General features: G+C 39.4%; 1 protein-coding gene across 2 annotated transcripts in view; it reads right to left on the reverse strand.

The window, feature by feature from the left end:
• Positions 1-25,435, reverse strand: part of BTLA (B and T lymphocyte associated) — a 49,831-nt gene that overhangs the window by 17,865 nt on the left and 6,531 nt on the right. For both annotated transcript variants that reach the window (XM_023551821.2, XM_023551822.2), the window contains exon 3: positions 7,552-7,878. In XM_023551821.2, the coding sequence (XP_023407589.1) occupies positions 7,552-7,878 (327 nt within the window). The remainder of the gene's footprint in view (positions 1-7,551; positions 7,879-25,435) is intronic.

The raw sequence follows: 25,435 nt of genomic DNA on the forward strand, positions 1-25,435 counted from the left end.
ATAAAAAGCAAAGGAGAATCAGATACAAAATTAAGAAAATTCCCAAAATCCCTAAAGAAAGATATTTCAGGGAAAAACATAAAATACTTTTTCATTATACCTCCAAAATGTATTTATTTAAAGCATCATCCTGGAACATAAGTCCTGACTATATTTCTCTCCTTACCTCATACTCTGTTTACTGAGCACTCCTGGGTACAGAAGGAAAAGGAATTTATCTTCCTCCCTTTCCCTGTTATCTCTGTTTTCACCACTTCGCTAAAAGAAAATCCACAAATGAGTTGTCAACCCCTAACTCTTATAAAGGAAGCAGAGATGACCCACTGAAATATGGTGCAGTTTCTGCCTCCTAAGACATTATAATTCTTTATTGGACAAAAGACATTTCCACACATTACTACAGTACAAGGAAATGGTAATAAATAAGAGGTACAGACCTTAAATGCCATAAAAATTGGTAAACAGGAATCCCCTAAGGTGACTGTGGATGGTTTCACTGAGGACTTGGGAAATGAGTTGCCCTTGATAAGAGGGGTAGAACTTTGATAGATGGGGACAGATGAATGGGTGCCCTGCAAGTGTGAGAGTAGTGTGGAATGGGCCATGAGGAAGACAAGCCAACGCCAAGTAGTGCTGTTAGGCTGGAGCTGAGAAGCTCTGTGTGGGACAGACTGTGGAAGGCCAGGAAAGTTGGTTAAAAAGCATGAACCGAATACGAACACTGTGAATGCTTGAAGGGGGCTCAAAAGAAGAATGGCATTATGAAACAGGAGTATTAGGAAGATTTTTGCTGAAATGAACCAAAATGGGGAAACACTAAAGACAAGGAGTCCAGCCAGACAATTACTTGAAATTGTTTAGATGGAAGGTAATGAAGGTCTGAGATGCACGTAGAAGCTGTAGGAAAGAATAAGTCACAGAGTAGAAGAGTGTTGACAGACAATAGTAGTACAAAAGCAAAGTCCTGGGGAGTTCCCAAAGGGGGTAAGGGCATTAATTAATAAAACAACAAGAGAGGGAGTGATAAGGAAGGTAGGAGAGCACGAAACAAGGAGAATAGAAAACAAGATTTATAAGACCGTTAATATGTCTTCTACTTGGCTCTTGGACTTCCTCTCATCATTTCATCTTTTGTGCTCTGTTCTAGTCCCACAGTAATAAACACATCCCCTCAGGACACAGGCTTTGAAGAGGACATGCTGCCTCTCTTTCCCCTGAAGTTAGATCCTGCTCCTCCAGGGTAGACAGATTGTTGATCCTAATTTCAGCGTTCACTTGGTCCCTAGTATACTTTTCGAACTCTACAACTATGTGCAACAGCCATGGGATGATCCAAAGATGGGATAGAGGAGAAACTGTAATACTCCTGGGAGACGTTTGCGTGACAAGGAAGTATTAGCTTGTCTCTGACTCCAACTAAATTCCCCCCTGTGGGACAGAAGTAAATTGGTTCCCATGAAACAAGGCTAAATTTAAAAGAAAATGTCTTATTTTGGCACACACAAACACAATGCAAATTTATATAAGACTTCTCTTCCAAGGAAGGTGAATTCCATGTACCTAAATTTAATTTTATTATATATTATATTAATAAACATATATATTATATAACCACTACGTGTCCGTCAGTTTGTCGTACTGTGGTGGTTTGCGTGTTGCTGTGATACTGGAAGTCTTGCCACTGTTATTTCAAATACCAGCAGGGTCACCCTTGGTGTACAAGTTTCAGCGGAGCTTCCAGACTATAGACTAAATATGGATTGCACTGCAACATAAAGAAAAGAAAAATCCTACCAACTGGACCAGTAAATACCATCATGACGAATGAAGAAAATATTGAAGTTATCAAGGGCTCCATTTTACTTGGATCCACAATCAATGCCCACGGGAAAAAAAATTTACGGAAGCAGCAGTTAAGAAGGCAAACGACATATTGCATTGGGCAAGTCTGCTGCAAAAGACCTCTTTGAAGTATTAAAAAGCAAAGATGTCACTTTGAGGGCTAAGGTGTGCCCAACCCAAGCCATAGTATTTCCAATCACCTCATATGCATGTGAAAACTGAACAATGAATAAGGAAGACTGAAGAAGAATTGACGCCTTTGAATTATGGTGTTGGTGAAGAATATTGAATATACCATGGACTGCCAGAAGAATGAACAAATCTGTCTTGGAAAAAGTACAGCTTGAATGCTCCTTGGAAGCTAGGATGGAAAAACTTCCTGTCACATGCTTTGGACATGTTATCAAGAGGGACATCATGAAGAATGTCCTCAAGAAGGACATCAAGTTTGGCAAATTAGAGGGCCATCGAAAAGAGAAAGACCTTCAATGAGATGGATTGACACAGTGGCTGCAACCATGGGCCTAAGCACAACCACAATCGTGAAGATGGCACAGGATTGGGTAGTGTTTCATTCTGTTGTCCATGGGGTTGCCATGAGTTGGAACCAACTGGATGACACCTAACAACAACAACATATTATATAAACTATTCTATAGCACTTAATCATTTTATCCTGAAAGAAATGTTTTTCAAGCTTTTCTTATTGTTATTCATTTATTTTGCCGGTTGAAAAAATTGTACTTTAAATTTTCAATATTTTCTCTCGAAGGTATGAATTAATAGTGCAGTTCTCTCCAGAAGGTGTACATTCTGTACCTCCTCAATATAGGCTTCTCCAGGCTGCTTTAAGCAGTTTTTACACTTTGGGTAGGTTATGTTCTTTAACTAATTGATTTACTGAGAAATAGCTCCTGAGTACCTACCAGGAGCCAGGTACTATGGTATATGTTATAGAAAAGAAAGTCGTTTAAAACAGTTTACAGGCCAGTGCACAGAAGGTCACAGGTAACTACCATTCAGTTTGCTCCCAAATTTGCAAAAGCGGGATCTCTCCAGCTCTGCCGTCAATTCCCTTTGTACTTCCATGCTGCATGAAAGAGAGTTGCAGCTATCACCAGATCACTGTGCTTTCCCTCACCAGGCTACCTTAGAGTTATTTTAAAGGACTCTAACGAGACTTAAAGGGATTCCTTCACTGAGCAACTTTGAGTTTAAAGACTGACTCTGGACTGTGCCTACTAAGTAAGGAAATGAATTTTTAAAAATACCAAAATTTACGCATTCACGGCAACGGTGTCCATAAAACAAAGAAACATAGGAGGCTGTGCATAACATTTCAAACATGCGAACACTGCACCAAACCTCTTTGAAGTTTCTCTTTTGCAATAACCTTCAGGATGAGTGCTCTTCTTTGATCCAAATATACTCTGCTACTGTAAAACTCATATAACTTAAAATTTACCATTTTAGCCATTTGAAAGTGTACAATTCAGTGATATTTACTACATTTGCAATGTTTTACAGCCATCACCACTATCTAGTTCCAGAATGTTTTTAAAACCCCAAAAGGAAACCCTGGACCCATTAAGTGATCACCTCCCATTCCCTTTTTCTACCCCTGTTGCTGGCAACCTCTAATCTGTTTTCTGTCTCTGCATTTGCCTGTTTTGAGTATTTCATATCAATGGAATCACAGAACATGTGACCTTTTGTGTTTGACTCCTTTCACTTAGCATGATGTTTTCCATGTTAATCCATGTTGTAGCGTGTATCAATACTTCATTCTTTTATATGGCCAAAAATATTTCCTTGTGTGGATGTACCATACTTTGTTTATCCATTCATCAGTCAACAAACATTTGGGTTGTTTGCACCTTTGGCTACTGTGACCAGCGCTGCTATGAACATCAGTGTACAAGTTCTGTTTGAACACTTGTTTTCAATTCTTTTGGGTATATACCAAGGAGTAGAATTGCTAGGTCATATGGTAATTCTACGTTTAACGTTTGAGGAAATGCCAAACCATTTTCCACAGCAGTTGTAGAATTTTACACTCCCACTAACAATTCACAAGGGTTCCAATTTCTCCTCACTCTTGCCAACACTTGTTATTTTTCATTTTCCTGATAATAGGCATCTTAGATGTGAAAGGAGCCCTTGTGGTGCAACCCACAGTTGAGTTCTTGGTTGCTAACTGAAAGGTTGGCAGTTCAAACCCACCAGCTGCTCCACAGGAGAAAGATATGGCAATCTGCTTCCATAAAGATTTACAGACTTGGAAACCCTATGGGAGCAGTTCTACTCTGTCCTATAGGGTCGCCATGAGATGGAATTGCCTTTACAGAAGTGGTTTTTCAGTAAGCATGAAGTGGTATCTCATTGTGGCTTTGATTTGAATTTTCCTAATGACTAATAACGCGGAGCACCTTTTTCATGTGCTTGTTAGCCGTTTGTGTATCTTCTTTGGAGAATTATCTATTCAAGTACTTCACCTATTTTGTAAGCAGGTTGTTTGTTACCGACTTGTAAGAGTTCTTTGCATATTCTGGACTCTAGACCCTTATCAGATAAATGACATGCAAATATTTTCTCCCATTTTATAGATGGTCTTTTTACTGTCTTGATATTGTCTTTAGATGCACAGAAGTTTTTCATTTTGATGAAGTCAATTCATCTATTTTTTTCTTCTGTTACTATGCTTTTCACATCATATCTAAGAAACTGTTGCCAAATCCAAAGTCAGGAAGATTTGTCCCTGTGTTTTCTTCCACGAGTTTTATAGTTTTAGCTCTTACATTTAGACCTTTGATCAAGTCTGACTTATTTTTTGCATATGTATTTATGTATGTGTATGTATATTTTGCAATATAACAACAACAATAAAAAAATGAAACTGCTGTCAATTTGATTCCAACTCATAGTGACCCTATAGGACAGAGTAGAACTGCCCCATAGGGTTTTCAAGGAGTGGTTCGTGGATTAGAACTGCCAACCTTCTGATTAGCAGGGGAGCTCTTAACCACTGTACCACCAGGGCTCCTATACATATATATATATTTATGTGTATATATGTATATACATATACGTATGTTGTTGTTGTTAGGTGCCACCGAGTCAGTTCCGACTCTTAGTGACCCTATATACAACGAAACAAAACACTGCCCACTTCTGCACCATCCTTTTATCATTGTTATGCTTGAGCCCTTTGTTGCAGCCACTGTGTCAGTCCATATTGCTGAGGGTCTACTCCTTTTTCTCTGACCCTCTACTTTACCAATGATGATGTCCTTCTCCAGGGACTGATCCCTCCTGATAACATGTCCAAAGTATGTGAGATGTAGTCTTACCATCCTTGCTTCTAAGGGGAATTCTGTTCTTACTTCTTCCAAGGCAGATTTGTTTGTTCTTTTCGCAGTCCATGGCATACTCAATATTCTTCTCCAACACCACAATTCAAAGTTGTCAATTCTTCTTCAGTCCTGCTTATTCATTGTCCAGCTTTTGCATGCATATGAGGAGACTGAAAACACCATGGCTTGGGTCAGGCACACCTTAGTCTTCAAGGTGTTATCTTTGCTTTTTAACACTTTAAAGAGATCTTTTGCAGCAGAGTTGCCCAATGCAACGCGCCTTTTGGTTTCTTGACTCTTGCTTCCATGAGTGTTGATTGTGAATCCAAGTGAAATGAAATCCTTGACAACTTCAATCTTTTCCCTGTTTATCATGATGTTGCATATCAGTCCAGTTGTGAGGGTTTTTGTTTTCTTTATGTTGAGGTGTCATCCATACTGAAGGCTGTGGTCTTTGATCTTCAACACTAAGTACTTCAAGTCCTCTTCACTTTCAAGAAGCAAGGTTGTGATATTTGCATAATGTAAGCTGATAATGAGTCTTCCTCCAAACCTGTAGCTGAGTTCTTCTTCATATAGTCCAGCTTCTCAGATTATTTTTTCAGCATACAGATTGGATAAGTATGGTGAAAGGATACAACCCTGATGCACAACTTTCCTGGCTTTAAACCATGCAGTTTTCCCTTGTTCTGTTCAGACTACTGCCACTTGATCTGTGTACAGGTTCTTAACGAGCTCAATTCAATGGTGTGGAATTACCATTCTTCGCAATGTTATCCATAGTTTGTTATGATCCACACAGTTCAATGTCTTTGCATAGTCAATAAAATACAGATAAACATCTTTCTGGTATTCTCTGCTTTCAGCCAGAATCCAACTGACATCAGAAATGATATCCCTTGTTCCATGTCCTCTTCTGAATCCCACTTGAATTTCTGGCAGTTGTCTATCAATTTACTGCTGCAGCTGCCTTTTAATAATCTTCAGCAAAATTTTAGTTGTGTGATATTAAAGATACTGATTGATGATTTCTGCATTCTGTTGGATCACCTTTCTTTGGAATGGGAACAAATATGGATCTCTTCCAGTCAGTTGGCCAGGTAGGTGTCTTCTAAATCTCTTGGCATAGACGGTGAACACTTCCAGCTTGCATCCGTTTGTTGAAACAGCTATATTGGCATTCTGTCAATTCCTGGAGCCTTGTTTTTCACCAATGACTTCAGTGCAGCTTAGACCTCTTCCTTCAGTACCATCAGTTCCTGATCATATCCTACCTCCTGAAATGGTTGAATGTCAACAAATTCTTTTCTGTATAGTGACACCGGGTATTTCTTTCACCTTCTTTTGATGCTTCCCACATGATTTAATATTTTCCCAGTAAAATCTTTCAATATTGCAACGCAGAGCTTGAGTTTTTTCTTCACTTCTTTCAGCTTGAAAACTGCTGAATGTGTTCTTTCCTTTTGGTTTTCTACCTCCAGGTCTTTTCACATGTCATTATAATACTTTACTTTGTCTTCTAGAGCCAACCTTTGAAATCTTCTGTTCATCTCTTTTACTTCACCATTTCTTCCTTTTGCTTTAGCTACTCAACGTTCAAGAGCAAGTTTCAGAGTCTCTTCTGACATCCATTTTGGTCTTTTCTTTCTTTCCTGTTTTTTAAATGATCTCTGGCTTTCTTCATGTATTATGTCCTTGATGTCATACCACAACTCTTCTGGTCTTCAGTCATTGGTGTTCAGTGTTTCAAATCTATTCTCAAGGTGGTCTCTAAATTCAGATGGGAAATACTCAAGGTTGTACTTTGACTCTCCTGGACTTATTCTCATTTTCTTCAGCTTCAGTTTGAACTTGCATATGAGCAATTGAAGCTATTTCTAAAATTCATTAGGGAGTATATGTGTGTCCTTTTCCCTAATGCAAACTGAACTATTTACAAGTGTGTAATTGTTTCTTTTTATTTATTTATTTATTTTAATTGTTTCAGCACCGCACATGCAACTTCAAAGAATTATAACCAACAAAAGTCAAAAACAGAAAAAAAGAAAGAAGAAATTAACCCAAGGACAAATAATTGAGCTGTCTTCTATTGGCACTCACTTTGTAACTCTTCCCAAATATCACTGATACACATTTGGACTTACCAAACAGATTTGAATACCCCTTAAAGACAAGATCAATACCTTTTATATATGATTTATACACATATACGTGTCCACCACAATCTGTGGGACACAGTAAACTTCTGATGTGTTACATTAGGTCAGTGTCTAACCCAATAACATTAGAATCTGGGTCCTTCTTTTCCTTGAAATGGCAAGAAAGGCATTAGATGGTCTCAATGTCTAGAACTCACCCGTCACAGAAATGGTTACTGAGTGGCTTGTAATAAGTCCAGATGTAAACGTATCAGCCATACATCGGTATGACCCATTGTCACTAGCAAGCACTTGTTCAAAATGCAGAATAAAAGTTGAAATATTCTTCCTTTCTTCCCAACTTGTGTGTTGCCGAAGTCCATCCCAAAGAGCTAAGCATTGTATTCCTTTGAACTTGCACCAGGTTACGTTAGGTCGGTTAGCACAGTATGTCACAGGACACTCCAGTTTAAATGGGTCCCCCGGTGAGACAAAGTATATGGAACCTCTCTTAATGTAAAGTTGTTCATTACAGGATTTTTCTCCTGAAAGGTGAAAACAAAAATAAAATCAGATCTGTTCTTCTGAATGGACCAGATATTTGCCACTTCAATAATTTCTGCCTCATTTCTCAAGCATGATTCTTTAATTTCCTTAGGTACCATTTTCTAGTAATTAACCTTCATTAGTGGACTGTATGAGACACAGTGGTCATCTAACAAATATTTATTGAGAAATCAAACAACACATTTCCTTGGTGTAGTGGGTTGAATTATGTCCCCCCAAAAATGTGTGTATCAATTTGGTTAGGCCATGATTCCCAGTATTGTGTGGTTGTCCTCCATTTTGTGATTGTAATTTTACGTTGAGAAGATTAGGGTAGGATTATAATACCACTGTTACTCAGGTCACCTTCCTGACTCCAAGGTAAAGGAGTTTCCCTGGGACATGGCCCGCACCACCTTTTATCTCTCAATAGATAAAAGGAAAGGGAAGCAAGTAGAAAGCTGGGGCCCTCATACCACCAAGAAAGCAGTGCCGGGAGTAGAGAACATCCTTTGGACCCAGGGTCCCTGCACCTGAGAAGCTCCTAGACCAGGGGAAGATTGAGGACAAAGACCTTCCTTCAGAGCAAACAAAGAAAGAAAGTCTTCCCCTGGAGCTGATGCCCTGAATTTGGACTTTTAGCTCACTTTACTGTGAGGAAATAAATTTCTCTTTCTTGGAGCCACCCACTTGTGGTATTTCTGTTATGGCAGCACGTGGTATCCTTGATATTTCTTTTGTAGCTACTGAAAGAGGTAGCAAATAATAATTTCTCATCAGTTACTTATTATATTCCAGGTACCGTTATAAAACACAGTAAATATTCTAACTGATTTAATCCTCACAACATATGTTATGAGAAACCCTGTTTTATAGATGAGGAAACTGAGGTAGTAAAGAGCTTCCCTAAAATCAACCTAAAAACCCAGTTTTATAGATGAGGAAACTGAGGTAGTAAAGAGCTTCCCTAAAATTAGATGCTAATAATTTAGTGGGCCAAAATTTAAACTCACCCTCGAGTTCATTATTCTTTAGCTCATTAACCATTACTACATATTGCTTCTTGAGCCATAATCACGTTTTCTATTACTCTGATATATTCCATTTAGTTGGACAGAGCATGAAATTTTTGTAGACAATAATTTCCCTACTATAAGTGACGCTAGGAATTTTCTTCACTTGTTTGTCAATGGCTGTAATGCAAGGGCACGCAACCACAACAACAATGCTGCTGCCTAAGGGGTAGCGGCGGTCCAGTGGTAGAATTCTTGCTTTCCATGCAGGAGATCCAGTTTTGATTCCCGGCCAGATCACCTTAGCACAGCCACCACCCACCCATCATTACACACTTGCATGTTTCTACGATGCTGAACAGGTTTCAGGGGAATTTCCAGACTAAAATAGATTAAGAAGAAAGGCTTGGCAATCTACTTCAGAAAAATAAACCAATGAAAATCCAGTGGATTACAGCCATCCCATCCCATCCCATTGTGTATGAGATGGCCATGAGTTGGGAACCGACTCAACAGCAGCTAACGACAGCAATGCTATTTTGCAATTTTTTCCATGAATCTTTCTGTGTAGGAAACATGCAATTCACATTACCCTCTGAAGATAGGATATTCTGAGATCACCTGAATTTTTACATTTTTCCAAGAAGGAGGAGAGCAGTGAAATGCCTCTTTTGGAAGTTCTGCCTACTGGCTCGACATATGGGAAATGTACTTCATTTGTTTTAGAGGGGAGAGCTTTTGGTAGGAAATAGATTTCCCTCTTAATGTCCATGAACCTTCAGTTAGTAATTGTCAAATGTACATAATGTCTGCAGCACAGAAAAATAAAAAGGCATTTACTACGTCATTGAATAAGTTCTGTTACCCTGATTATAAAAGTATTTATCTGGTAATCTCAACATCTGGAACAAACCTGAGAACCAGGATACAGGAAAAAGAAATGCTCCCCAAGCAGACAAAGTAGTTACTGCAAGATCCAAACTGTAAGTCGTTTCATACATGACCCTGACGATTGCATTATCATTTCCTAATTTTCCAGCGTGGTTGTGTGGTTCAGTGATAGAATTCTCACTTTCCACACAGGATTCCCGAATTGCATTCCTGGCCAACGCACCTCCTATGCAGCCCATCTGTCAATGGATGTGTTGCCGTGATGATTAATAGGATTCAGTGGAGCTTCGCACTAAGATGGTCTAGGAAGAAAAGCCTGGTGGTCTACTTCTAAAAATCAGCCACTGAAAACCCTATGAATCACAGTGGTCCAATTTGCAACTGATCACAGGGATGGCACAGAACTAAGCAGTGTTTCATTCAGCTGTGCGTTGGGTCCCCAGGAGTTGGGGTCCAACTCAAAGGCAGCTAACAACAACATTTTTCCAGTAAGGTTAAGGCTAAGCACGTGCCTTACCATTTTCTCTTTATGTTCCTCTCCCCATAAGCTTAAGTTATTTTCTTAGCCCTGTCTTTCTCTGTTTTGAATTAATCTTTCTCCCAGCAATATATCCAACCCATTTCCTTCATTAATTTCTGTCACTTATCTCCAAGTGTTCTGGATAGATTCACAGTTTCATGGGTTATAATGACATAAGCATATCTGAGATTACCACCAACTCTCACACTTTAAAGATGAAGAAGCGGAACCCGGGGTGCTAAAGGCCTTGTCCATGATGACACAGTTAGTCAGAGATTGAACTGGGGGACAGCTTTAGGGCTCACACTCCCCATACCTCCCTACATAGAACAATGTCCCAACTTTTTTCCAGCAAGAATATTCTCATTTTTAGCTAGTTCTTGATGTCCAGTAAACCCCTCACTATGATTCCTGCTCACAGCTCATCAGCCTCTGTTCAGAATAAATGAACCCTGACTGATTCATAGGGTCACTATGAGTCGGAATCAACTTGACGGCACTGGGTTCTGGGATTGAGTTTCCAAGGACCAGATTGAGACAAGGGACCTGCAGAACTTTAGAACCTCTGAGTATTTATTTATTTATAACTGCTTTGAGACCTTAAACAAGTTCACTTTAAAACTTCCTGATTCAATTGTCTCCAAAAATTCAGATTAAAAATGAAAGCAAATGAAAGGGCAAGTTATGAGGATGAGGTTTTCAAAAAACTGAAGAGAAAGGTTAAGATAATTGACCAAAAAGAAGTACCTTAAAACGTGACAGCTAGATGTGGTTAGACTCATGATCCAAAAACAAGGACACTAGAGGCAGAAAAGCCAAGTGAAAGCCCTGTTTCCAGAAGCTGGTTCCTCTCCCTAAAGTTAACAGCCAATCTCAGCCTCCTAACTTCCCTTTTACTTGCCTGGGTAAGTCAGTCATAACTTATGGATTGTGTAACTGTGCCAGTGCTGTGGCAAACTGCAAGGAGGTTACAGACAGAGACCCTCTTGTCCTCCAGGAGATTACCATTTAACAAGTGAAAAAAGAACATTTAACAAGTGAGGCAAGATTAACTACCACTCCTGTTTTCTTCATGTTTGCCTGAGCCGAAAGCAGGCTCAGGGGGGCCTGTATGATAGTTGTTAGGGCATTAGATAGAGTCCTGTCTTTATGGGGTTTGCCTTCTAACGGGACATAAAGATGCATGACAAATGGGAGAATGAAACAACACTATAAAGAGATACAAACCACTTTGCATGGAAGTGCAGAGGATTAACTCCTGCTGGAGCTACTGGGGCAAGGCTCCAAAGAAAGGTGATATTTGAGCTGAACCTCAATTAATGAGTAGCCCTTTGACAATCAGAGCAGTGAATGGGACATGGGAGATATTTTAAGACTGAGGAAACAGGAAGAACAAAGGCATAGAGGCCAGGAGCCTCACGGCTTATTCAAGGAATCGATACACACCTGTACCATGATTTTCTGAAATAGTAACATGGAGACCATTGGTTGTCTGAGACTGCCTGGGAGAAGTTTAAGCTCTGCTTGTCTACCATGACAAAATGTAGTACCTATTGGGATATTTATAAACAGCATGGGAATAACTAAAAATGAGAATATTCATTTGAACATGGATGTTCAAATACTAACACATTTTGACCTTGAGATAGACACACAGTCTCATTGGTCCTTAATTTCTTCGAAATAAGATTAAGAGGTCGGACTACAAAAATATAAAAGTACTTACCCACCCTCCCCTCCTAGGCAACTCTATGGGGCAGTTCTACTCTGTCATATAGGGTCGCTAAGAGTCAAAATCAACTTGACGGCACACAACAACACCCTTCCCTCCTCTACACAATTACGTATACAACTTCACCTCCTTCAGCGCTTGTGGTCAACGCTGTGAAATCACTTCTAAGTCTCTCTTTCCAATACACTATGTTACCTTTCCATTTAGCCAGAGGACTGTCACCCAATGCTAGTGGCACAATTGAACATTCTTTCTAGCTCCAGCATTCTATGCATATATGCTTGGGAGGAGAGCAAAAGGTAGGCTGGGGTGGAGAAGAGAGCTAGCTGCTAGTCCTGATCACATCACTGGCTTTCAACGGGATTATGAAAACCTCAGTGTAGATTCTGAATATTCTAACCAGCAGGATGGGGCTCACTGACTGGTACACCAGCCATCCCTCCTTCTTGAATGGAGAAATGAGTAGATGAATGAATGCAGGGTTGCAAACAGGCATTAAAATTTATCAAGAGCATTCCCTGTATACAAACACAGATATTAGTCTTCCTATCTCTCTGAGACTAAAAAGAATATTTTTAGTGCTAGAATGATCTACTTAGCCAAACGGCACGACTGTAATTTTCCACCTGACCAGCATGTTGGAGCTACTTTTCTGCTTGTCCAGAATTATGTATATCAATCCTACGACATTCAGAACACGCAGAGCTGTCTATAAGGGGTTTATCTTTTCAACCAAAAATTTTCTGGAAAGGAATGAAGATCATAGTTACTTTTGCCTGTGACTTATGTCCCAACTGTCAGTTATTGCTGCTGCTATTGTTCCCATTGTTTTCCTCATACATTCATTTCTGATGGTAGGGAATTTGCTATGCTTAAAAATAATTAAAATAAATACATGCAGTAAGAGGATAAAACCCTCTACCAGCCCTAAGTCCTCATATGAGGAAATACCTTTTTTAAGTCACTATAGGTTTAGAATTCTCTCATTTTAAAATTCTTAGGAAAACCTGTTGTTGTCGGGTGTGATCGAGTCTATTTTGACTCACAGCAACCCTATGTGACAGATTAGAACTGCCTCCATAGGGTTTTCTAGACAGTAATGTTTACAGGAGCAGATCACCAGGTCTTTTTCTCACAGACCCACTGGGTGAGTTCGAACCACCAACCTTTTGGTTAGTGGCCAAGTGCTTAACCATTGCACTAACAGAGCTCCTGTATGAAAACTACTACACCTACTCTTCACTTACTATCTCCTTATCTGGCATTTTGCATTAATGACAATAGTAAAAATCTACTATCTGACTATCTTGCACATTACTGACATACATGTGAGGGGAGAGTAATGCTGGCTGTGATGGTGAAGACTATGTGTCAGCTTGGCTGGGCCATGGTTCTTGGTGGTTGGGCAGTTATGCAATGATTTAATTTGTTAGTTATATAATGTGATAAGTTGGCAGTTACATAACGATGCAATTTGGCGGTTACATAATAATGTAGTCATTCTCTATTTTGTGATCTAATTTGGTCATCTTTCATTTTTACGTAACACCAATTTTTGCATAATGACCTGGTCTTTGGAACCTAACCATGTCAATAAGCGAGGAGTGGGTATACTGTATTATTTTAGTATGTATATTTCACGACCAGGTGTCGCTAGCATATTTGATGTCCAGAGTGGATCACTTTTAACAATTCCTTCCTCTATATGAAAAAATATTGTCAGAAATAATCATGAAATGAACCATAAAAATGGGCAGGAAATAAATATAGGCTGTGGATATTTTCTTTTATTAAACTTCATATATAAAATCCTGCAAGTAAAAAAAATTTTAAAGATAACGTGACACAAAAAAGGGAAAATGCATCGCTATTTAGTCAACAATTTTTATATCTACTTAAACCATTTCAATCGTGAGCCTTCAGTTGTGTCTACTTTATATAAATAACTGTCCAGTAACTTTTTTTTAACTAGTAGGTGAATTTTATTAAAACTGAAATGTCTGCAAACGATAAATTTTAGGCAACTACTAAATTGTACCACTAATTTAAAGTTTTATTTTCTTGATTAATTCTTTAGTTCTATGACAATTTACTAAGGAAAATAAATCTCAGTGGTAAAGGTGTTATTCAAATTGAGTAAAACATTTCACACGTGAACTGAATCAAACAAAAACATCGCACCTCACAATTTGCACTGTTTCACTCTTTAAAATTTTACACACAAAAATTCAAAGCAGTCACATAAAAGGACAGAAATGAAATGGCTCAAGTTCTGTCTCTTTGTCTCTGCAATGACTGTGGTACCCTTGTTCATTTAGAATCTACTGTTTAAACGGAGGAGAATGTACTTCCACAGGGGCTGGAGACATAAGCTGCATGGAGGAAGTGCCAGTGATGGGGAAATTACGAATTTACTCTTGAACACATGTAGCCGAGCCCATGAGGAGCCCTAGTGGTGCAGTGGTTAAGTGCTCAGCTGCTAACCTACAGGTTGGTGGTTGGAACTCACTAGCTGCTCTGGGGGAGAAAGGTGTGGCAGTCTGTTTCTGTAAAGATTACTGCCTTCAAAACCCTAAAGGGCAGTTCTACTCTGTCCTACAGGGTCATTATGAGTCAGAATCAACTGGTTGGCAATGGGTTTGGTTTTTGTTTTTTTTGGTTAGCTGAATCCATATGTGTCCAGGGCCAACTCTGTAACTGGGAAGTTCTCTGAGCTAACCTTCATGTAGTATACAACATTTATCAAAGCATTAAAAAACAAAACCACTGCTGTCGAGTCAATTCCAACTCCTAGCGACCCTGTAGGGTTTCCAAAGCTGTAAATCTCTGCAGAAGCAGACTGCCACCTCTTTCTCCCATGGAGCCACTGGTGATTGTGAGCCACTGACCTTACGGTTAGCAGAACTTTGCTTTAACCGCTGCGCCACTAGGGCTCTTTATCAAAGGATAAGTACTAAAAATGTGCTAATTAGAAGCTTACGTGTATACTATTAAAACTGTAAACACAGACCAAAAATACTTTTAGTAAGAGAGGCATTTCATCACTGGTACTGTTTAGAATTGCTGGTACATGCTGCTAATTAAACCAGACTAACTTTTAGTCGGCTTCATTGTTGTTCTTATGTTCCATACAGACTATGTACCCGCTTATTGCCCACACCCAGGGCAGTCCAGTCCCACTGTCCAAGACCGTTTAGTAATGTGACAGTTTCTAACGCAAAGGGAGTGCAAAAGATGCCTAGATGATTCTAGATTTTTCTTTCATTATCTTGACAAGATTACAATCTCACAGAGATCACAGCTGGCTGGGTCAATCAGGAAGGGCTTCATGGAGGAGGTGACACTTTGACAGGGTTTTCAAAGACGTGGAGAGGATTGATAGATGGAGCTGAACCTCTTCTACCTGCCACATCCACCCCGCCTCTGTGGGCAAACCAGATTCTCCTCCCTTTACCACAATATAATACCATCATCTATGTAATAACATGGACCAGAACCTGGAGCTATCTTGACCTCCTTCTTTATTGGCCCATTCAATCAGCCAACAAGTAAATTCAGTACCGAAAATATCTTTCAAGTTTGTTTCCATGCCATTGCTTAATTCAGGTCTCATTACACTTCACGTGGATGATTGTTACAGCCTACAAACTAGTCTGCTACGCTACAAACCTGGCGTTCCCCTTTCCCTCCAGACCCCCATCCATTCTCCACATCACTTTCACAGTTTGCATTCTTAAAGTGGAAACTTAATCACAAGATTTTCTACTTAAAACCCTTCAGATACTTCCCAATGCCTACCGAAAAATGTTCAGAGTTCCTTAAATACCATTTAGCCCCCACTACCTTATACAAAATCACCGCACCTTCATACTTCAGAAACACTAGACCACTTGGTGTTCCCCCAGAGAATGGTCGAGCTGTTCCTGTGTGGTGTCATCACACACTATAATAACTGAATATCTGTTTATGCGTCTGTCTTCCTATCTTGTCTGGACTCCGTGGTGGCATGGTACGTGTCACTGCAGGAGGAGACAGCCCTAGAAAAGGCATGAAGGTGAGAAGGTGGATACCCACTCAGATTGAACAGAAAGAGCTCTGTGAAAGATTTCCAACTCTGCCTAGTGCTCTCTGTGCACTAAGGCTGCGCATCAGACCCAAGGTAAACCCTGTGAGAGGGGGGCAGGCTAAAAGACTTTGCAGTGAAGGCTGCACGTCAACACACTCCGTGGCAGTTAGGTTACAACCACTAAAGAAGAACTAGACCTTATGTGTATGCAGTGTCAGAAGGCCTGATTTACGTTCATAATGAAGTGATATTCAAAACATTTAAGAAGTGATACTCCTTGGCCATCCACCTACCCGATCCAGTCACTTAGTCCAGCCAGTTGGAAAGGAGCGCGGCCACTAACAGCTGCATGGCTGCTCCATACAGCCGAGCAGAGTAGCTGCATGTGGGGAGCTGGAGAGGGGGCTAATTTGTTAAGTATATTACCTATTAAAAAATGAAAAGTTTGTGTTTATGAATCTTTTGTGTCATATAATTATTTCTTAAGGTTAAAGAACACATGTCTGATTATAACTACCATTGTGAGGAAAGTCCCAATGGACTGCTATCTCTCCATTGAAGAATGCTTAGAAAGTTATGGAAAGCTCAGAATGGTCACATTCACTGAGAGAAATCAATGGCTGTAAAGGATGCAGATTGTCTTTGAGCTAAGACAGTTATTAGAGTTTACCAAAGAAAAGTAAACAAATAACTTTTGAAACACTAAAATGATGGCTAAAGGCATAATATACCATTAGTTTTCTGTGACATCAACCAGAATTTTAGCTTCTGTCAGAAAATAGGATAATAAACAAATAAGCAAAAGCTTCAGGAACGTGCTGTGGGAGTCAACAGAAGGAGAAGTCTTCACACTCAGAAGGGAAAGCCCTCCAGAGCATGCTGGTGTTGTGTTCTGGCTGACTTTGAAGAGCTGGAGTGGTGAGGAGAGGTGGAACATGATGGTTATCAGGGAAAGGAAGTAAGTGCCCCTGCCCTTGCAAATTGGCGTGGGCTTAAGGGTCCCACAGGCAATGCCTTGAGGATAATCAAGGAAATCCGTACACAGCAATGGCAGCCATATAATCATGCATCAGAGGTCCTGGAAGGACATCAACCTAGACTGCCTTGGAGAATCAACCGCATGCATCAGAAAGTTCAGAATGAATACAGTCCATCTCAAACTAGCTGACATATACCCACAGAATCGGAAATGGGTGACATGAGAATAAGGTTATGGAGACCCCATATGTGTCAGAATAGAACTACCCTAAAGGATTTTCATGGCTCTGATCTTTCAGAAGCAGATCACCAGGTCTTTCTTCCAAGGCACCACTGGGTGGATTTGAACTGCCAACGTTTTGGTTAGTAGTCAAGTGCTTAACTATTTGTAGGACTGTTTTTGTTTGTTTGTTTTGAGGTTAGAGTGGGAATCTTCCACATTATATAACTAACCAGTTGTTGAGTGAACTCCAGCTCATGGTGATTCCATGTGTGTCTGAGTAGAACTGTGCTCTATAGAGTTTTCAGTGGTGAGTTCTGGGGAAGGAGATGGACAGGCCTTTCTTTCAAGGTACCTCTTGGTGGGCTCAAACCACCATCCTCTTGGTTTGTAGCAAAGATTTTAATCTTTTGCATCACCAAGGGGCCCCTCGTGTAGAAGCCACCAACTTAATGCTGTATTATGTCATGTTGATTAAACTTATCACTTTAACTCTGTGATAAAAGAACTGATATTATAAGTCAGATATCACCAGAAATTCTAGGAATATCGGGTGAAATCTGAATAAGAATGGTGCACATACGCACTTACATTAAAATCAGAGGTTCCATAGTAAAGGATGACCACTGTTATTTTAAGGAAAACCCCGAGACTTAACCTTAGGTGTGAAATGAAAAACTGAGTCTCATTTCCCTACCATGAAAACACACCTCACTGACAAACAGCACCTAATGTAACAGAGTCCCCAGTCACAGAACTGGTGTGTAATAGCAGATGTTGTTCTTTTCTGTGGATGTTGTTTGATATTTGTCTTTAGCTATCTCCTCCCTATTTAAACACACAACACAGGCACTTACATGATGAACAGTTGTTGTTAGCTGCCATCAAGTTGGCCTCCAACTCATGGCAAACCCATGCACAATGGAATAAAATGTTTTCTGATCCTGTGCCTTCTCCGTGATCGGTTGTGGATAGGATAGTTAAGATCCATAGGGTTTTCACTGGCTGATTTTCAAAGAAGAAGGTTGCCAGGCCTTTCTTCCTAGTCCGTCTTAGTCTGGAAGCTCTGGTGGCTGTGCATGAGGTATGTAGGCTGGGTATCAAACCTGGGTCTCCTTCATGGCAGGCAAGAATTCTACCAGTGAACCAACAATACCCCTGATAAAAAGTTGCCTTAGCAAAAATGGAGCTGGAAAGAATTAACTTCACACCAAGAATTCACCTGGGAGGTGGGACCAAGGTGGCAGAGTAGTCAGGTGCTTCCTGTGGTCCCTCTTACAACAAAGACCCAAAAAAAAACAAATGAATCAATTATATATGACAGTCTAGCAGCCCTGAACATCAAGGGAAAAGTTAAGGAGTCGGGCTGAGCGGCAGTGGGAGGCAGAGACTGTTCAGAAACAGTGAGGAGTTGTCAGACCTGACCCAGCAGGAACCAGTGTCCCACAGGCCAGATCTGCTAGTGCAAGCACAGTGAGATGTGCAGTGGCATTTGGGAGGCGTTTTCCACATCGGAAGACACTGAGCAGAGGAGAGTCCACTCATACCTCCAGGGTCAGCAAAAGGTGGTGCCAAATCAGTGAAAGATAAGTCTAATCAATGAGGAGGATCAGAAAAACACCCGCTTTGGAAAAAAAAAAACTTCCTTCCATTCACCTGACCCCTCCCTGCTCTGCACTGGGTCCTGAGCCAGCTTCAGTGATAGCCGCTTTCCCTGGGCCAGAAGTAGAACCCATCACATGTCCTGAGCCATTCTCCTGGCCTTAGAGAAGGAACAAATCAGCAAACAGGGGGGAAAAATAATCTGCCAGCTCCCCTAAGCCAGGAACTCAGGACAGAAACAGCTTCTTTGCCTAGGCATACGCACAAGTGGTCCACAGACTAAATGCCTTTCACCCCTGCATAGACCTGTGTGGGCCTATTTCAACAGCTTCTGCCCTCATTAGCACAGTACAACAGGGTATATAGCTGAATTCTAACTTCAACTGTTTCTGCTATATGGTGGAGACGGAGGTTCATGATATTTGACACTGCTCTGCCTATTAGGGTCCTCACCAATCCACATCAGGGGCCTGAGGACTGGTGGCTCCACCCATGCCACCTAACCATCCGTGACAGGGGTCCAAGGATAAGCGGTGCATCCCCGTCCTTACAGCCAACAGCAATGGGTGCCCCTAGTCTGGCTACAAAACATACCTACCTATGCACTGTAGGGAACAAGACACACTTTCCCCCCAGACATTCAGGGGCAGCCATCAGCCCCCTGCCTTGCTTAGTGCATGACCCCCTACTGCAACCACATACCTATGCCTATACCAATCACCCCTGCTCGTCTAAGACTGTAAGTGAGAACCTGTACCACACACCTGGTGACCGACTACCTGGACACCTGAGCTGAACCCATACAAGAAAAGTAAATGGACTCCTGGGCTCATATACCTAGTAACAGCTTTAACAACCAGGAAGTTAGAGTTTCAAATGTACCAAAAATCAGACTAGCTCATACAAGCACCCTATTTGGATGTATCAAAACAAAACAAGAAGCAAGAACACAGTAAGCAAACATACAATAAATATAACAATAACTTACTGATGGCTTGGAGACAATAGTCAATATAAAATTACTTAAAGAGGCAGACCACGATGGTTCAGCAAGCTCCCAAAAAAAGGAATCTAGAAATCTTCCAGCTGAAGAGAACTTCCTGGAATTACCAGGGGTAGAATATAAAAGATTAATACACAGAACTCTTCAAGAGATCAAGGAGAGGAGATCAGGCAAAACCCAGAACAAGCCAAGGAACACACAAGGCATTAGATGAACTTAAGATTAAACAAGAGCATAATGACAAACTTAATAGGCTGAAAGAATCCATAGACGGACAGCAAACAGAAATCCAGAAGATTAACAATAAAATTTCAGAATTAGACAACTCAGTAGAAAGTCACTGGAGCAGAATTCAGGAAATGGACGTCAGAATTAGTGAGATTGAAGATAAAGCAGTTGACACCAACATATTTGAGGTAAAATCATATAAAAGAACTTTAAAAAATGATGAAAAACTAAGAATTAGGTGGGACTCTATCAAGAGGAATAACCTATGAGTGATTGGAGTACCAGAAGAGGGGGATAACAGAAAATACAGAGAGAACTATTGAAGATTTCTTGGCAGAAAACTTTCCTAATATCGTGAAAGATGAGAAGGTGTCTGTCCAAAATGTTCATTGAACCCCACACAAGGTAGATCCCAAAGAAAGTCACCAAGACATATTATAATCAAACTTGCCAAAACCAAAGATAAAGAGAGGATTTTAATAGTGGCTAGGGATAAATGAAAAGTCACCTATGAACGAGAGTCAGTAAGACTAAGCTCGGACTACTCAGCTGAAACCACGCAGGCAAGAAGGCAATGGGATGACATAAATAAAGCCTTGAAGGAAAAATTTGCCAGCCAAAGAAATAGATACCAGCAAATCTGTCTCTCAAATATGAAGGAGAATTAGGACATTTCCAGATAAATAGAAGTTTAGGAAATTTGCAAAAACCAAACCAAAATTATGAGAAATACTAAAGGTAGTCCTCTGGTTAGAAATTCAGTGATATCAGATAACAACCCAAGACTAGAACACAGAACAGAGCAACAAGATATCAACACAGATAAGGAAATCACAAAAATAAATCAAAGCTAAAACACTCAAAACAGAGAATCAAAGACATCATTATGTAAAAGACAACAACATTCAAACAAAAAAGAGGGACTAAAAATGTAGTCATAGATACTTCATATGGAGAGGAAGTCAAGGTGATATAAACAAATAAAACACTGGTTTAAACTTAGGGAAATAAGGGGAAATATTAAGGTAACCAAAAAGGAAACTAACAATCCTACACATCAAAATAAAAAACAAGAAAAACATAAGTATCAGCAAATACAAAAGCAGCAACAATGAAAAAGAGGCAAATAAAATATATAAAGAAAAATGACTCAGCACAGAAAATTAAGTGGAAAAAAGAAACTGCCAACAACACACACACAAAAAAGACATCAAAATGACACCACTAAACTCACACCTATCAATAATTATGCTGAATGTAAATGGACTAAATGCACCAATAAAGAGACAGAGGGTGGCAGAATGGATTAAAAAAAAAATCCATCTATATGCTGCCTACAAGAGACACACCTTAGACATAAAGACAAAAACTAAAATTCAAAGAATGGAAAAAAATATATCAAGCAAACAGCAATCAAAAAAGAACAGGAATGACAATATTAATTTCTGACAAAATAGACTTTAAAATAAAATCCACCACAAAGGATAAGGACGAACACTATATAATGATAAAAGGTTCGATAAAGCCGGGGAATATAGTTACAATAAATACTTACGCACCCAACGACAGGGCTCCAGAATACACTGAAATAAACTCTTACAGCATTGAAAAGAGAGATAGCTCCACAGTAATAGTAGGAGACTTCAACACACCACTTTCAGTGAAGGACAGAACATCCAGAAAGAAGCTCAATAAAGACATGGAAGATCTAAATGCCACAATCAACCAAGTTGTCCTCATAGACATATACAGAACACTTCACCCAACAGCAGCCAGGTATACTTTCTTTTCCAACACACATGGAACATTCTGTAGAATAGACCACATATTAGGCCATAAAGCAAGCCTTAACAGAATCCAAACATCGAAATATTACAGAACATCTTTTCTGACCATAAAGCCATAAAAGTAGAAATCAATAACATAAAAAGCAAGGGAAAAAAATCAAACACATGGAAACTGAAGAACACCTTGCTCAAAAACTACTGGATTATAGAAGAAATTAAGGACAGAAGAAAGAAATTACAAAAGTCAAATGAAAATGAAAACATTTCCTACCAGAATCTTTTGGACACAGCAAAAGCAGTGCTCAGAGGTCAATTTATAGCAATACAAGCACATATCCAAAAAGAAGAAAGGGCCAAAATCAAAGAATTGTCCCCACAACTCAAACAGAGAGCAGCAAAAGAAGCCCTCGGACACCAGAATAAAGCAAACAATAAAAACTAGAGCAGAATTAAATGAAATAGAGAGCAGAAAAACAATCAAAAGAGTTAACAAGATCAAAAGCTGGTTCTTTGAAAAGATGAGCAAAATTGATAATCCATTTGCCAAACTGACAAAAGAAAAACAGAAGAGAAAGAAAATAACCCAAATAAGAAATGAGATGGACGATATCACAAAAGACCCAACTGAAATTAAAAGAATCATAACAAAATACTATGAAAAATTGTACTCTAGCAAATTTGAAAACCTAGAGGAAATGGACAAGTTTCTAGAAACATACTACCTACCTAAATTAACAAAAACAGAAGTAGAATAGCTAAATAAACCTATAACAAAAGAGGAGATCGAAAAGGTAATTTAAAAACTCCCAACAAAAAAAAAGCTCTGGCCGTAATGGCTTCACTGGACAATTTTACAAAACTTTCAGAGAAGAGTTAACACCACTACTACTAAAGGTATTTCAGAGCATAGAAAAGGACAGAACACTCCCAAGCTCATTCTATGAAGCCAGTATAACCTTGATTCCCAAACCAGGTAAAGACACCAAACACACACAAGAAAATAATAGACCAATATCCTTAGTGAACATAGACGTAAAAATCCTCAACAAAATTCTAGCCAATAGAATTCAACAGCATATCAAAAAAAATAAATAATTCGCCATGACGAAGTAGGATTCATACCAGGTATGCAGGGATGGTTCAACATTAGAAAAACAATCGATGTAATCCATCACATAAATAAAACAAAAGACAAGAACCACATGATCTTATAAATTGATGCAGAAAAGGCATTTGACAAAGTCCAACACCCATCCATGATAAAAACTCTCACCAAAATAGGACTAGAAGGGAAATTCCTCAGCATATTAAAGGGCATTTATACAAAGCGAACAGGCAACATCATCCTAAATGGAAAGAGTCTGAAAGCATTTCCCTTGAGAATGGGAACCAGAGAAGGATGCCTTCTATCATCATCAACATTGTGCTGGAAGCCCTAGGCAGAGCAATTAGGATAGAAAAAGAAATAAAGGGCATCCAAATCGGTAAGGATGAAGTAAAAGTATCTCTGTTTGCAGATGATATGATCTTATACACAGAAAACTCTAAAGAATCCACAAGAAAACTACTGGAACTAATAGAAGATTTCAGCGAAGTATCAGGATACAAGATAAACATACAAAAATCATTTGGGTTCCTCTACACCAACAAAGAGAATTTCGAAGAGGAAATCACCAAATCTATAGCATTTACAATAGCCCCTAAGAAGATAAAATAAAAAATACATAGGAATAAATCTAACCAGAGACATAAAAGACCTATACAAGGAAAACTGCAAGAAACCAAAAAAGATCTATGTAAGTGGGAAAACATACCTTGCCCATGGATAGGAAGACTCAACATTGTGAAAATGTCTATTCTACCCAAAGCGATCTATAGAAACAATGCAATCCCGACCCAAATTTCAATGGCATTTTTTAATGAGATGGAGAAACAAATCACCAACTTCATATGGAAAGGGAAGAGGGCCCACATAAGTAAAGCATTACTGAAGAGGAAGAACAAAGTGGGAGGCCTCAACTACCTGATTTTAGAACCTATTATACCACAACAGTAGTCAAAACAGCCTGGTACTGGTACAGCAACAGATACATAGACCAATGGAACAGAATCAAGAATTCAGACATAAATTCATCCACTTATGAGCAGCTGATATTTGACAAAGGCCCAAAGTTTGTTAACCAGGGAAAAGACATTCTCTTTAACAAATGATGCTGGCATAACTGGATATCCATCTGCAAAAAAAAATGAAACAAGACCCATACCTCACACCATGCACAAAAGCTAATTCAAATTCAAAATTAATCAAAGACCTAAATATAAAATCTAAAATGATAAAGATCATGGAAGAAAAAATAGGAACAATGCTAGGAGCCCTAATACATGGCATAAAACAGTATGCAAAACATTACCTACAATGCACAAACACCGTAAGAGAAACTAGATAACTGGGATCTCCTAAAAATCAAACATTTGTGCTCATACAAAGACTTTACCAAAAGAGTAAAAAGACAACCTACACACTATGAAAAAAAATTTTAGCTACAACAAATCTGATCAACGTCTAATCTCTAAAGTCTACAAGATATGGCAAAACCTTGACAGCAAGAAGACAAATAACCCGATTAAATAAGGGCAAAGCATATGAACAGACACTTCACCAAAGAAGACATTCAGGCAGTTAACAAATACATGAGGAAATGTTCACTGTAATTAGCCATTATCCAAAAAAACCAAACCTGTTGCTATTGAGTTGATTTTGACTCATAGTGACCCTATAGGACAGAGTAAAACGGCCCCATGGATTTACCAAGGAACGCCTGGTGGATTTGAACTGCCAACCTTTTGGTTAGCAGCCATAGCGCTTAACCACTACACCACCAGGGTTTCCCATTAGCTATTAGAGAAATGCAAATCGAAACTACAATGAGACGCCATCTTACCCCAGTGAGGCTAGCGTTAATCCAAAAAACACAAAATAATAAATGTTGGAGAGACTGGAAGACTTATATACTGCAGTTGGGAATCTATTTGGTGATGCTTTAAAAAGCTAGAAATAGAACTACCATTACGATCCAGCAATCCCACTCTTTGGAATATATCCTAGAGAAATAAGTGCCCTCACAGGAATAGATATATGCACACCCATGTTCACTGCAGCACTGTTTACAATAGCAAAAAGTTGGAAACAACCTAGATGCCCACCAGTGGAAGAATGGATAAACAAATTATGGTATATTCACACAATGGAATACTGCCCAACAATAAAGAACAATGATGAACCTGCGAAACATCTCATAACATGGAGGAATCTGGAAGGCATTATGCTAAGTGAAATTAGTCACAAAAAGACAAATATTGTATGAGACCACTATTATAAGAACTCAAGAAAAGGTTTAAACATGAAAGAAAACATTCTTTGATGGTTGCGAGGATGGGGATGGAGGGAGAGGAGTATTCACTAACTAGATAGTAGACAAGAATTATTTTAGGCAAAGGGAAGGACAACACACAATA

The sequence above is a fragment of the Loxodonta africana genome, chromosome 1 (genome assembly GCF_030014295.1).
Source record: "Loxodonta africana isolate mLoxAfr1 chromosome 1, mLoxAfr1.hap2, whole genome shotgun sequence".
Classification (NCBI taxonomy): Eukaryota; Metazoa; Chordata; class Mammalia; order Proboscidea; family Elephantidae; genus Loxodonta; species Loxodonta africana.